Source organism: Notamacropus eugenii, chromosome 3 (assembly GCF_028372415.1).
Source record: "Notamacropus eugenii isolate mMacEug1 chromosome 3, mMacEug1.pri_v2, whole genome shotgun sequence".
Classification (NCBI taxonomy): Eukaryota; Metazoa; Chordata; class Mammalia; order Diprotodontia; family Macropodidae; genus Notamacropus; species Notamacropus eugenii.
Window position 1 is genome coordinate 194,254,786 of NC_092874.1, and position 15,004 is coordinate 194,269,789.

At 41.0% G+C, this 15,004-nt stretch overlaps 1 protein-coding gene across 1 annotated transcript in view; it reads right to left on the bottom strand.

The window, feature by feature from the left end:
• Nucleotides 1–15,004, bottom strand: part of VWF (von Willebrand factor) — a 213,489-nt gene that overhangs the window by 136,994 nt on the left and 61,491 nt on the right. Inside the window, exons 8-11 of the mRNA XM_072653709.1 lie at nucleotides 12,566–12,688; nucleotides 11,002–11,113; nucleotides 9,565–9,611; nucleotides 348–484 (exon numbers count right to left, since the gene is read on the bottom strand). Coding sequence (XP_072509810.1) covers nucleotides 348–484; nucleotides 9,565–9,611; nucleotides 11,002–11,113; nucleotides 12,566–12,688 — 419 coding nt within the window. The remainder of the gene's footprint in view (nucleotides 1–347; nucleotides 485–9,564; nucleotides 9,612–11,001; nucleotides 11,114–12,565; nucleotides 12,689–15,004) is intronic.

Sequence of the window (15,004 nt, forward strand, 5' to 3'; positions counted from 1 at the left end):
CATCTCTAGTTCCTTCCACCAATCACCTTAAGGCATGGTTTTGTGTCTCTTCACCATCCTTTGGACTCATTACTATTTGTCCTTGTCTTTCCTAAAATGTGACCTTTAAAACTAAACATATTAACCCAGATGGAATCAGGCTGACCATAGTCTTACTCTAGTACAATGAGAACAATAACTTCCCTTGTTTTAGACACTATTTGTCTAATGAATATAAAATACATGGGAAAGAGATGTGTTTCTCTCATATACAGAAAAGTCCCTCTGGGCTCCCATCTCCTTGGATGGAGTTTCGCTAGGAGCTGCCTTCTCCCCCTCCATTCATCTGGCCCCAAACAGCAGCTCACCTGGACAGTTTCTATGATGATGGAGAAGGTGTGATCCTCACAGTCCCGAGCCAATAAATACTGGCAGATTCCACTGAAGGTAAAGTACTTGTTGTCAAAGCTCTTGAAATGGGATTGACCTGTTACCAGACACTCCCCTGGAGGAACACAAAGAGGAAGAGGAAGAGATGAAGAATTTTGGTGACCATGTAAAAATGTAGAAAAAGTACAAGACAATGTTATGAGCAAATCAGATACACTCCCAAACATATTCCTTTCCTATGCAGCCTGAGAAATCATCCTCAAGAACTTCAAAGAAACTGAGGTAGAATCTTCTTGTATTCACTCATTAAACCTTTACAGAATGCTACCATCAGCAGGACTAAGTACTAAGGTGAATGAAATAAAGGTATTGCCTTAAAGACCTTACAATCTGGTAAAAGAGATGATCATAAGGATCAGAGGCAAGAACCTCAGAGCCCATATGTTCCAACCCCTTTATTTTACAGATAAGGAAACTGAGGCCCAAGGAAGTTCAATGATTGCCCAAGATCACATAGCCAAATATCACAGCAGGATTTGAAGTCAGCCATGGAGTAACCAACTGGCAGACCTGACTAAAACGAGTTAAGAGCAAAACATCTGACTCCAGAGAAGCCAGTTGATGAGCTGATTATCATACACAAAATAAGTGCAATACAAGATTGATTGTCATAACTGCCATAAGAAAGAAGCCAGGATGTAAATAAAAAGATGGATAAATCTTGATCTTGGAACTGCCAGAGGCCATGCATCCTGACTTCACCCCAGCCATTTTCTGTCCTGCTGCTGTGAATGCTCCACCCTCCCAACTATACCTCTAGAGGAATCCATGCCCAGGAGGGACCAAACCACTCACCTGAACATCATGGAGCCCTGCATCCTCACCTTCACCCTCACCATCTTTTACCCTACTGCCCTCCTCTTCCCCTCACTCCCATTTTCTACCTCTTGCTCTGAGAATTATAACCAAATTAACATTACCATTGTCTCTGGATTTGAAGATGTAATCTGGATTTCAGGGACATTAGGAATTTAATAAGAGGAAAAAGACATTTTCTACTCCCAATTCAGATAGTTGTCTATGGCCAAGCATCTTGAGGAGTAAGTTGCTCAATAGAAGACATAAAATTTCTGCCTGGGGCATTCTGTGGGCTTTAGCTGGTGGCCTGGCTGGGTGTGGTGGCTCACAGCTCTAAGATCATCTGTCTGGATCATTCCCTGCTAGAAACAGATTTTGTTGTTGTCCTGACTGAGTCATTTCTCAGCTGTGTCAAACTCTTCATGACTCCATTGGGGGTTTTCTTGGCAAAGATATTAGAGTGGTTTGCCATTTCCTTCTCCAGCTCATGTTACAGATGAGGAAACTAAGGCAAGCAGGGTGAAGTGACTAGTCCAGGGTCACACAACTAGTAAGTGTCTGAGGCTAGATTTGAATTCAGGAAGATGAGTCTTTCTGACTCTAGGTCAGACACTCTATCCTCTGTGCAACCTAGCTGCCCTTTATTAGTTGTTATATGCCGGTAGATGACAGCAAAAAGTGGCAGAGAAGTGTGTTATCAGAGAGAGTCTCAGAGAAAATGATACCCAGAAAAAACGTAGTAGATAGAAACACAGTGACATCCTCAGCAGGTATGTTCTGGGTGTGACTGGGTAGTCGCTGGAGTCTCTCCTAGATCTAGACTTAAGATCCTAAAGATCCATGATACTATATGAGTTATCCCAACTATGAATATATACTGGACACACTGATCTCTATATTTGTGCACTCCACACATCCTCCAGGAATGTTCCCTGGCTACACATGCTACCTTTGTGGGAGCCTTGTTTTCCCTAACCATGCATTTTCTATATGTATATGCCCTACTCCCCTGGTGGGATGGTCATCTGGGAGAACACGCACCTGATGCATGCATAGGGGGACTTTTCTTTGTCACTTTATTTGTTATACTATTTCATAAATGCCCATAACTTTGAGCTAACATGCCCTCTATTTGACTGATAAAAATAAACACATTAGTGAGGGCTTGTGAGCTATTGTTTGGGTTGGATGCTGACCCATAGAATGCTTCAAACATCAGGTAGCTTTCTAGGGGGTCCAGGTGCTACATTCGTAAAGTGTTATTTTTAAATGTCCTGAATTTCCTTGGGTTGTGATTTCTGAGCTAGGTTTGGAGGACTCAACTGAACCTATACCATAATGTTTGAATAAGGAAGAAAGGCAAGTATCTCGAAGTACATCACCAATCATCCATAGCAGTGCTTGAAACGCCAAAGAAGAGTTCAGTACCCTACACTGTCACAAACTTCCCTATGGGATGATTCTCAGAGCAACCTCATAATCCCTCTCAACACCCCATCCTGTTCGTATGCCCCAGATGACTTCCTACAGTTCCAGCCCCATGACTGCATCCTGGACCAATGAAGAGCTAGAAACACCATCTGGCCATGATCTCATCACTGGTGCCTGGGAAGTACTGACATCAGCAGCTTAAATCCCCAGCCCGGGCTGACACTGTCTGTGGGTTAAAAACTAAACCCTTTCCTTACCCCAAAATACTTCCTCAGGCCTACTCTGTTACCTTATACTTTTTGCCCCTAACCCTCTGGCTCCCTGGGATTAGTTTGCTGCCTGCCAGACATTCTATATTCTAGGGGTCATTTGTCCAGATTGGAGTCTCTGCCAACATCTCCAATGCTCCCTATCCCTCCCCTTTGCTCAGGGCACCTCCTGCTGTAGTGTCTGAGGCAACTGCCCACAATGAATGCATTGAGGCTGAAAGAGTAGCCTGGAATTCTTCCCAATTTCCCTTTGTAGTGTTTCTTCTGCCCGTCCTTATCTTTGTCTCTGTAGTTGATCACTTTAAAGAAAAATTAAACCTGTGTGCTAATCCCCTCTTCTCTAAAGCTAATAAGATATATATTAGTCTATATTCAACATATGTGCGTGTGGTGCTATGACTAAAATATAGATGCACACACATACGTGTAGGCACTATACCATTCCCAAAAAAGAGACGCCTTAAGCACTGAGATTTAGGAATTGCAAACAGCAGGCTTGGGTTGAAGGCCTGGGGTCCCTTTAAGAGATAGTTCAGAAACATCCTGGCTTTTGTCCAGGGGCTAACAATAGGCTCTGTCAGACAGCCAGGGAGTCACCAAGGGCAACAAGGGAGATTCCATCGACCCTTCTGTTTAAAACTGGACTCTCTTTGATGAATCTAGACTGGAGCTTTTCTCTTTGGGGCTCCACAGGCCTGTTAGTTTCCCTGGTTGGAATCCTCCCATACCCAAAGACAGTCAAGGTATTTATCAGGTATAAAAGTTAAAAGCAGATGGCCCAGGAGACCTTAGGAAATGAGCAACTCTTTTACATGTCTAGAAACTAGAAGAACTGCCTCTTAGATAGCTAAAGAAAAGAAGCGGTTGCCTATATTTCCAAGATTCTGTCTAGTCTTTTTAGAAAGGAGGGAAAGGGAAGGACACTCAAGTTTCTCCTGTGAGCAGCAGCCCCATAAGCCCTGATAAGGGTTGAGCCAGTAAGATACATGCTACAGGGTCTATGAGAAGAGAGAATGGAAGAAAAGGAGGGAGAGGGAAGGGTGGAAGGTCATTATCACCATGGACTCTGGAAATGAGGGAGTACACAAAAACAGGATGAAGGAATAGGAGGAGGTAAGAAAGTCTCAGACTGGCCTAAAAGAATGCTGGAAGTGTTGAATCTGGTGATATGACTAGAAAAGCTTTCAGGAGATGAAATGCTTTAGGAAACCAGTAAAACCCTAGACATACAAACAAACGATTCCTGTCAAATACCTTAGCCCCTTTGCAATGAAATGGGTGGGAGTTCCTCCCCACTCCCTCTCCTTCTTCTGGATACAGTTCTTATCTCAAGAAGAAATTAGTCCTCTTTCCCCTTAATATTGCCCAGGAAAAGAGAGGTCATTAGAAGACTTAGAAATCTCTGAAAGTAAAATGGACCAAGAGATGCTATCTGATGCCCTGAGTCAGTTTCCTTTTCAGACACTCACAATTTAGGAATCCTAGAGCTCAGAAGAAGCAGAAATCTAAATATTGTGCTTAGCTTATCTCATTCAAACAATCCATGGAAGAAGCTGGAACTACAGGAAAGCAAAGAACCCCTGGTAAATGAGATGTTATGTCTCAATCTGTCACTGACTGCTGCCCTTGGTTTCACTATAGACCAGGATCAGTTATTGTAATGGCAGAGATTCTGCCAGGCTAACACCCATCCTTCTTCCAAACAGGCAGGTACAGAGGCAGCCCAAGGAAGCCAAGGAACCTCAGGGATTGAAGGGAAGGGTCAAAGAGAATCGTCCCCTAGTAATCCTGGGCACACCAAGATCTGGTGAATAAAAATGTACTAGGAGGGGAAAAGAAGGTCCTTAGGTGTTGGGAGAGAGCCTCTCATTTCTGTAGTATCCTAAGGTTTATGAAGTGTTTTCAGAACCATCTTTTGAGGAAGGTAGCATTGGTATTTTTACCCTATTTTACAGATGATAAAACCAAGAGGTGAAGTTAATTAAATTCGTGGAACTAGCACCCAGTATAATCAGGATGTAAAGACCCTCCTCTGCACTCTAAGTCCGAGATTCTCTTTATTAGCCCACGATGGTATGTTAGCATGAGCTCTCTGAGTTCAAATTCCAGCTATCTTTTACCAACTGTGCGGCCACTGACAAATCACTTATCCTCTGTGGGTCTTTCTCATACATGAAATTTGTAGTGGTAGTAGTAGTAGTGGTAGTGGTAGTAGTAGTAGTAGTGGTGGTAGTAGTAGTAGTGGTAGTGGTAGTGGTGGTAGTGGTGGTAGTGGTGGTAGTAGCAGTAGTGGTAGTAGTAGTGGTGGTAGTAGTAGTGGTGGTAGTAGTAGTAGTGGTAGTGGTGGTAGTGGTGGTAGTAGCAGTAGTGGTAGTAGTAGTGGTGGTAGTAGTAGTGGTGGTAGTAGTAGTAGTGGTAGTGGTGGTAGTGGTGGTAGTAGTAGTAGTGGTAGTGGTGGTAGTGGTGGTAGTGGTAGTAGTGGCAGTGGTAGTAGTGGTAGTGGTGGTAGTAGTGGTAGTAGTGATAGTAGTGGTGGTAGTAGCAGTAGTAGTATAGCTTACATTTATATAGTACTTGCTATGTTCAAGGCACTGTACTAAGCACCTTACAATTATCTCATTTGACCCTAACAAGAACCCTGAGAGATACGTGCTATTATCTCTAAATTTTTGTGGTTATTGTTCAGTCGTTTTCAGATGTGTCTCATTCTTCATGACCCCATTTGAGTTTTTCTTGGCAAAAATACTGGAGCCATTTCCTTCTCCAGCTTATTTTACAGATGAGGAAACTGAGGCAAACAGAGACTAAGTGACTTTCCCAGGGTCACAGAGTTAATAAGGTCTATGGATGGATTTGAACTTACTTCTCTCTGACTCCAGGCCCGGTGCTCTATCCATTCTTCCAATAATATCAGGTCTTTCCTAGTCCTCTCTAAATTTACATTTAAGATTTAAATTTAAAATCTCTCTGAGATTACCCCAATTTATCCTTGTTTGTTTATAACTCTTGCAAGTTGTCTACCTCCATTAGACTGTGGACTGCTTGAGAGCAGGGGCATTCTGTTGCCTTTCTTTGCCTGGAACATAGGAGGTCCTTAATAAAAGCCAGTTGCCTGATTGACTGATTAAATTACATGACTAAATTGCATGATTAAGAGGAAAATATTTGCAAGCTGTGTAGCATCATAGAAAAGTGAGGTTTTTATTCTGAGCATACATATTTAAGGTCCCTGGTTTTTGTTCCTAAATTTCCAGTGTAGAGCTCACTTGTTTTTGCAGCTTCAGTTTTTGTCCAAACCACCTAATTCTATTGTTTCCCATATAAACCAATTAAGAAAATATCAGTGTCTGCTCTCACAAATTTCGTTACTTCCCTATGACAAACATTTTTGTGAAACAAACACAAAGATAATGAATGGGAGGCCTCTAAAGTGCCTCATTTCTTTAAGAACTGTGCTGATGACATTTAGATTCCAGGAGTATATGAATACATGTAAATGTCCATAGTTGTCATCAAGCCCAGATGTATAGATGTTTTTATTAGAAGGAACATCTATTTTTAAAAAAATAATAATGCCTTAGGCTTAAAGGAGGTTGACCATTAAATTTAAAGAATCAGAAAAGACTAAGATAAATTGGGGACAGCTAAGTGGTGTAGTGGTTAGAGCACTGGTCCTAGAGTCAGGAAGACCTGAGTTCAAATCCGACCTCAGATACTTACTAGCTGTATGACCCTGGGCAAGTCACTTCACTCTCTTTTCCTCAATTTTCTCATCTGTAAAATGAGCTGGAGAAGGAAATGGAAGAACCACTCCAGTATCTTTGCCAAGAAAACCCCCAATGAGATCATGAAGAGTCATACACAACTGAACAGCCACAAAGATGAACCGCATATGAAGTCAGGTGATAAGTCAGAAACTATAAAGCTATAAATACAGTAGAACTTAAGCCATTGGCTTTTTGGAGAAGTCCTTAAGGAACAGACTTTGTTCTGGAGTTCAGAGAAATTGTTCATTTCCCTCAGCTAAGAGGCAATATAATCAGTTGGAGGAACTGAGAGCTGGGATACGTGGATCTAAGTTCTGACATGACCACTAACTTGGCAGTGGTACCTTGTCATGTCATGACAGTGCCTGGTATCTAGAAGGTCCTTGATAAATGTGACAGTTCTCTGTGCCTCAGTGTACTCATTTCTAGTTCAAAATTTACACTGCTATTATCCTATGAATCTTTCAGTTTCTTTTTATTCTAAGTTCTACAATTCTAAAAGAGGAATTTGGCTATTCAATTGCTGGAAATGCCGCTAGGATCAGACAGAACTTGAATCACGTAATTAAAGGGAGATGTTAGAACACATTGGAAATTGCTCTGGAAAAAAAAAAGGAATAACAACTTCGCCTAGAGAGCTCATCTCTGTACTAGGAAAGTATGAGACCTTTGAGACAAGTACCCAGAATTCCCTTCATGGACTTTACAGAGCTCTGGCTGAGTCCAAATGCTGTTGTTCTCTTCTGGGCTTCTCCCACCAGATTTCACTGTCCCTATCACATTCTCTTCTTTTCCTTGCTACCATGACTTCAAACTCTTTTTCTAATTCTAGCACTTTAAAACATAAAATAAAAATCTTAAAAATTGATGTGACCTAGAGTACATCAATTTACTTCTCTGAGATAGTTTCCTTATCTGTAAAATTGGGGTGGTGTTGGCACTGCTTACCTTACTGAACTATTGCAGAGAAAATATTTATAAACCTGAAAGCACAATATAAATGTACACTGATATCGCTATTACCAATTCAGCTATATCTGGGTACATGAATTTCTCTTAGAACTGCCTATATCAAAGGCGATGAAGTTAATTCAAGGACACTAGAAAGCCCCCAGAGCAGCTAGCAGGGCAGTGGATAGTGCCCAGCCTGGAGTCAGATTTGTGAGTTCAAATCTGGCCTCAGACACTCACTAACCATGTGACCCTGGGCAAGTCACTTAATTCTGTTTTCCTCAGTTTCTCATCTTTAAAATGAACTGGAAAAGGAAATGATAAACTGCTCCAAGTATCTTTCCTAAGAAAATCCTAAATAGGGTCATAAAAAGTCAGACATGACTAAAAACCCCCAACTCATCCCATATAAAAAAACCTCCCTCATCTCCAAGCTGGTGCTTGAAATTTTACAGTTTGAGGTGTATTCCTTTGGCTTATGATTGTATCCCCTGTTGAAATACAAATCTCCCTTGGAGAGAGTAACATGTTAAGCCAAATTAATCATTCACACTTTGGTGTGAATTCACTTGCTAAATCTTTTCCTGAGGATGTTTGTTTCTTTCTTTTCTTTTCTTTCTTTTTTTTTTTTTTTTTAGATGAAGGAAGCTGGAAAGTACAAAAGGAGCCAAGGACTACATTCAAATCTTACCTGGCACAATTTTACCCAAGACCAGATCTATTAACCTACCCTTGCATGAAGACATTCCTGTAAGCCAAGCCAACTTCCCCTATAGCCCCACTCCCTCTATTCTCCATCTTCCTCTCCCTAGCTCTTGCACTAGAGTTTCTTTAGTTTTACACCCCCACTATGAATCATTTTTGCAACATTTGGTCTTACAGAACTACTTATAAGACCACTGAAAAGTTAAGTGACTTGCCCAGGATCACACAGTCACCATGTGTCAGAGGCAGGATTCAAATCCCGTCCTTAGTGACTTTGAGGTCAGTACTCTATCCACTACATCCTGTTGCCCACAGTGTAATCATCACTAGTGTTAGACTTTCCAAGTGGGATTGCTTGGTGCTGTGGTTTCCGTAAGTCTTTAGCCATGGATAGTTCTTTTGCCTGGATATTTAGAGGATTCTCCTGTCTACTTAAAGTACAAGATCCCACAAGGTCCCTCATCCCTCCAAGTCCAGCTTGTATGCTTTTAAAAAATGCATTTCCTGTTGGCTCCATCAGCCTTGACTGTTACAAGTCCCTACAACTCCACTCAGAAATGTTCCTCTAGGCAAGCAAGCCTTGGAAAAGACATCTAAGACATAAACTCAACTATATTCTCTCTCTTTTAATCCCTAAAGTACCACAGTTTTCTGAAAGGAGTCTATTTGTCCAGTAGAACACAACAAAAATCCAAATTGAGTCCAATAGCATTTTCTCTTTTAATCACTACAGCATTACTCCTTTCCTTCTCTCTTCCCACCTCTATCCTACCTGCTAGAATATCAACCCGCTATTGGCCCAGATGCATTTAGCCTTGCATGCTTCTAAAAGCTAAGTTACAGCAGTGCTTAACCAGTACAAAGAGGTGGTATCTTCTCATAACGTAGCTATAACAGGTTGCTGTTCAGTCTATTTTTCAGTCATGTCCAACTCTTCATGACCCTATTTGGAATTTTCTTGCCAAAGATACTAGAATGGTTTGCCATTTCCTTCTCATATTATGGATGGGGAAACTGAGGCAAGTATGGTTAAGTGTCTTGCCCAGGGTCACACAGTTAGTAAGTATCTGAGGTCAGATTTGAACTCACATAAATGCGTCTTTCTGACTCCAGGTCCAGCACTCTGTACTGCACCACCTAGCTACTATAACAGGAGACAACTCTGTTCTCAGAAAAATTCAGAAAAAACTGGATTGAAGGCATATAAGACCTACCAGGGCAATCTTCATTACTACAGATCCATAGGCTGTTCCGACAAATGCTGTGAGGAAGGGAAGAAGAAACACATATATTTTAAGTACAAAAGTCCATAGGTGAAACTCAGCCTCATAGCTAATGCCTCATTGCCAACTAAGACTGCCATGATAAAGTACTAGGAAATAAAGTTAGAAATTCTCCCACATAAGACCTTTCTTGATTCCCCTAGCTGTAGGACCCCACCCTCCATACCCCACTCCAAATTTGCCTTGAATATATTTTGTATTTATGTATATGGGTTCATGTTGTCTTTTTACCATCACCTAGCTCAGTGTCTGGCACATAGCATCCTCTTGACATAAATACTTGTTGACTGACTGACAAAAATTGATTCATCGAGGAGCAGGCACCAGAGGAAACATTAAAAGAAAGGAACAAAGAGCATATAGGGCTATAGAAAATCAAAGTTATTAAGCTTAAGAAGTCTTAGTACAATTTTAAGCTTTATAGTTTAAAATTGCACTAAGATTTTTGGGATGCCCTATATCATGAAAGGGAGGGGAGTCTACAGGGCAGCACAAGAAAGAAAACATAAGAGTGAAGGTCCCAGAAATATAGTCAAGTGCCAAAGGACCCTTGGCAAGAGAAGAAGTTTAGAGATTTCTGATGATTCTGGAATTATTAGGATTCCAGAATTCTGATCCCTAAATCTTGCCGGGGATCCACATGAAATAGTAATGGGGAAGACCTCTCTTGAAGAGATGAGAGCGAGAAGCCAGGGAAATGAGGAACTCAGAACTATTGAGGGATGGATGTCCCATCCCAAATGCTAGGCAGCCCAGAAGAAGCTAATGGTCATCACCTAAGGACTTTCAGAAGTGAAAGTCAGGTAAAAACACCCCAGATTTCAATAAAACATGGGGTGGGGTGATGTGAAATGGTGATTGAAAAGGACCTATGCAGGGTGTGGCTAACTAGAGATAGCTTTGGGCTTTCTCCTCCACTGGATTCTATTGTTTCCTCTTGCCTAACAAGAGGTTGGGCAGGAAAAGAACTGTTCAGCTAAGGTACCAACACACCTCAGTTGACCAAGTTTTTGTTTTATTTTCGGTTTTTATTTTTTTAAAGGCCTGAGATGAGAAGCCAAGCTTGTTATGTGCATATCAGCTTCCTTCCCAATTCCCCAGAATAGATGAGTTTATTCCATTCTAGCCTTAGACTGGTCACTAGATCACTTCTGCTTCCACCTTTGTCACCTTCCCAATTCCTACACCATCTAGAACCAAGTCCTCCTAACCCATCACCATCACTAACTTTCATTCTTCCCTATCCTGTCCCCTACTCTGCCCCTTTTCTTATCTCCCAGGGGCCATAGCACCTGTCCTATCTTCATGTAGCTTCCACACTCTACAAGCCCACCATCTTCATAGCTCATGCTCTTCCAATCTACTTACCATGTGTTACAGTCCTGGGAGATGGAGGAGCCAGGTGGATAGTGTTTCCCAGAATGCATGCAGGAACACTCTGAACTTTCCACACAAAGGCCATTGTCAAGTAGCTTCCCCTCTGGTTCAAGGACAAAACAGCAAAGTCTTAATACTTAGATAATTATAATGTACATTATGCCATATGTAATCATCTTCAAAAGGCTTAGAAATTAAAGCTGTTAGGGACTCTAGATATCATCTAATCCAACCCAATCATTTCAAAGATGGAGAAACTGAGTCCCCAGGTAGGTCAAGTCAACTTTCCAAGGCAACACAAGTATTAAGAAATAGACTTCATGGAAATCAAGAGGATGGCCATGGGGAATGACCAAACAAGTTGTAGCATATGGATGTAATGGAATACTATTGTGCTATAAGAAATGTTGAGCAGGAGAACTTCAGAAAAACCTGGAAAGACTTATATGAACTGATGCTGAGTGAAGTGAGCAGAAACAGAAGAACATTGTTCACAGTAATAGCCACATTGTATGATGACTTACTTTGATAGACCTAGCTCTTCTTTGCAATACAAGGACCTAAAACAACTCCAAAAGACTCATGATGGAAAATGCTACCCACATCCAGAGAAAAAAACATGAAGTCTGAATGTAGATCAAAGCATACTATTTACTCTCTTTTTTGCTTTATTTTGGTATGTTTTGTTTTCTATACTGCATGACTAGTGTGAAAATATGCTTAATAAGAATGGATGTGTAGAGCCCATTATACTGGATTGCATGCTGTCTTGGAGAGGGAGGCAGAGAAAATTAAAAACTTATGGAAGTGAATGTTGAAAACTAAAATAAAGAATTTTTTTAAAATTAGAGTTCAGCTCTCAGTTTCCAAATCTAATGTTTTTCTAGAGTCTTTATAAGAAAAGTTCACAAAGCATACATGGTCTTGTTCATTGTTACATCATCATCTGAATCTACAGAGGCAGGATAGTTATCCCTGAGAAAAAATGATACTGAAGCATAAGGAGGAAAGGAATATTGTCCAAGGTTACTCCAGAGTAGCAAGGACAAAGCTAGAGGACCTAAGACCGAGGTGACTGACTACACACTAACCGTAACTTAAAATGATACTGTTCCCCCAAACTAGCAAAATGCTTTCTTGCTGTCAACTGCCCTTATATCTGGGTCAAAGCTATTTTTCAGCTTAGTCAAAATGACTAGCTCCGGAACTATTTGGAAGAGTCTTTCCTCAAATGCCAGCCACGAGTTTCACTGCCTATTAGAAAAGACAAAAGAATAAAACACAAACACATGCTCCCTACACAAAGTTACCTTTGGAGCCCTGGACCATTTCCCCTTTGTTGTCTTAGACAGAAGCACTTTCATCCACACCAACAACGGCAAAATTTAAAAGAAAGTACCAGTGCTACCCTGATCACACTGTACAAAGGCTTTAAATAAAAAATAAAAGGCCTCTGATTTCAGGGACAGGAGAACAAATACAAGTTGTCTTCATCTCATACCCCAGAACCTCTGCCAAGAAATCTGGTAAATGAATAAAGTGATAAATGTATTACCAGGACAGCTACAGCCATCAGTGCATTGCTTCTGACATACTTCATTGATGTGTAGACTCTGACAGGTTCTGGCACAAGGCGACACACACTCCTTATACTCCATGCCAATGGGACATGCTGGCCCTTAAAACGAAATATTAAATCAGCAATTAAATCAGCAATATCATACATAAAGCCTTTATATCAGCCTTACTGCCCCCAGACTTTTCCCAATTGTCTGTGGGACTCCAGTGACTCAACTCAAGGCTCAGCATTTCCCCCTGTCCTGGCTCAGCTCAACTTTCCCATCTCTATTGAGATATGCTTCCATGGTTGCATGTCCTTGGATCTGTCCACAAGAACTACATAAACCCTTCCCTGCCCATAATCCCAACAGAGGGTGTGAATTTCCCTAACAATTGCAAATTTCCCCTGATTCCCATATCCTTACTGATTGTACCTTTGCCCAGGCAGCAGCAGTGAGAATCAAGATGTTACCACTCTGAATTCTATCATCACCAAGTTCACACACTTGAGTTAGCCTTTGGGACTGGACTTTAAAATGAGGTGGGAACTGGGCAGAAACAAATACAGAAGGAAATGGAGTCCTGAAGAGAGACTTTGAGAAAGGAGTGATCCTTCTGAAGGAGAGAACACCACAAACTCCAGAGATACTCCTGAGACACAGTATGGAGAATGAAGATATATAGATATATAAGGAGAGATACACACACAGAAGGAGAAACTGAAAGAGAAGGAACACATAGACACTTACTACTCCCTCCCCAACATGTACATTCAGCAAGAGAAAATATAGACATGCCAATAGGAGCCCAGCCATAGAGATTTCAGGCTGTACACTGGTTTATAGGGAATGCACATCCATGTAAATTCTAGAGGAAAGTACATAGCAAAGATCATCAAAAGAGAGAGGAGGGAGGAAGAGAAAGAGGGATAGGGATAGGGAGAGAGAGAGAGAGAGAATCATCTACACTGAGAGGTAACTCAGAACCATCCCTTTTCCAGTCATGTGATTCAAAAAGAAGATGGACCCACCAGAGAGAAGGGTTATTTAACATCCTGGAAAAGAGAAAATGTTTATACTCTTGGGAGATAAAATAACTTTTCAACTATCCAGGGGGCTCATATGTGCCTATCTTGTGTCATTATTGAATAAATTATTCTATCTGATTGATGCTTTGTTATCCTGTTTAAAAGAGAGCCGAGAGCCTTTTGTAGAGAGTCATAAACAAGTTTCTGATGTTCATAGGAAAAACTTGGAGAGAGAATCCCCAAAATGAGCCAAATTTTGATGTTCCAGTGAAAGGCTTGTTGGAGACATGTGATACAAAGATTTTTATTGAGAAATGCTCTCAAGGTAAACACAGTACAGAACTCTAATGACTCACAGGTGACATGTCCATTTCATTAGGCCCCTATACAAGCTCGCAAACATCGCTGACCCTTCTCTCTCTGTCCAATTAATTCATAAATCCTACTGCTGCTTGCTTCCTGTGCTGAACCCCTTTTTCTCCATATCTCCCATATCACATAAAATATTATGACCAAGTAATCTCTTAACTCCCAGTTGCAACTCCTTTATCACAAACTGTCATTTGCTATAACTCGGTATTGAGTTATATTTTTCTCATTTATTGGTTCCACTGCATCACTCCTTTTCCATAAAAACTCATTTTTTTGAGGTCTTCCCCTCCCAAATTGACTTTTTTGTTTAGGTAAAGCCTTATTCACTCAATGGATGTTGCCTCAGTCAAACTGAGACCCACTAAAGACCTTAGCTTAAAAAGGTTGTCTCCCACTGCATCCGGGGCCATCTCAAGTCATCCTGATCTATATCTCACCACTGAACCCAAATGGCTCTGGAGGAGAAAGTGAGGCTGGTGACTTTGCACAGTCCTCCCTCACTTAAATCCATTTCACTTGAATGTCATTTCATCACCTCCCTAAAGTTTTGGTCCTCTTCAAGAACAGAAAAACAATAACCTTTTCTATAAAAACTCATTGACTCCTCCCCCCTACTATATTAGGGCTAGAAATCTAACTTTGGCTTAAAAGTCCATACATTACATTCTTTCAGTGACCCCACTTATACAGTAAATGATTGTGATTACATGGGCTTTATAGCTACTAAGGATATTACTTACATAGCTTTACCCTCTTCTTTTCTATTCAGGTAAATCTCTCTTTGAACCTTTATGCCTTCTGTTACATTGTTCCCTTTGACCAGAATAAGTCCCATAAAGTATAGACTCATCTGCTTGTGAGTTATTCCATGTTCAAGATTGTCCTAGACCCAGAGCCATTCTAATTCAAAAAAGACTTAAACTTAGAATAGCCCAGAGGTTCTTGTGCATGTGTCAACCAAATCCAACCACCCAGGGTTCTATCCAAGCAAAGGACATAATAATGTTCTCCATCATGTTTTGCCCAGCCTTCAAA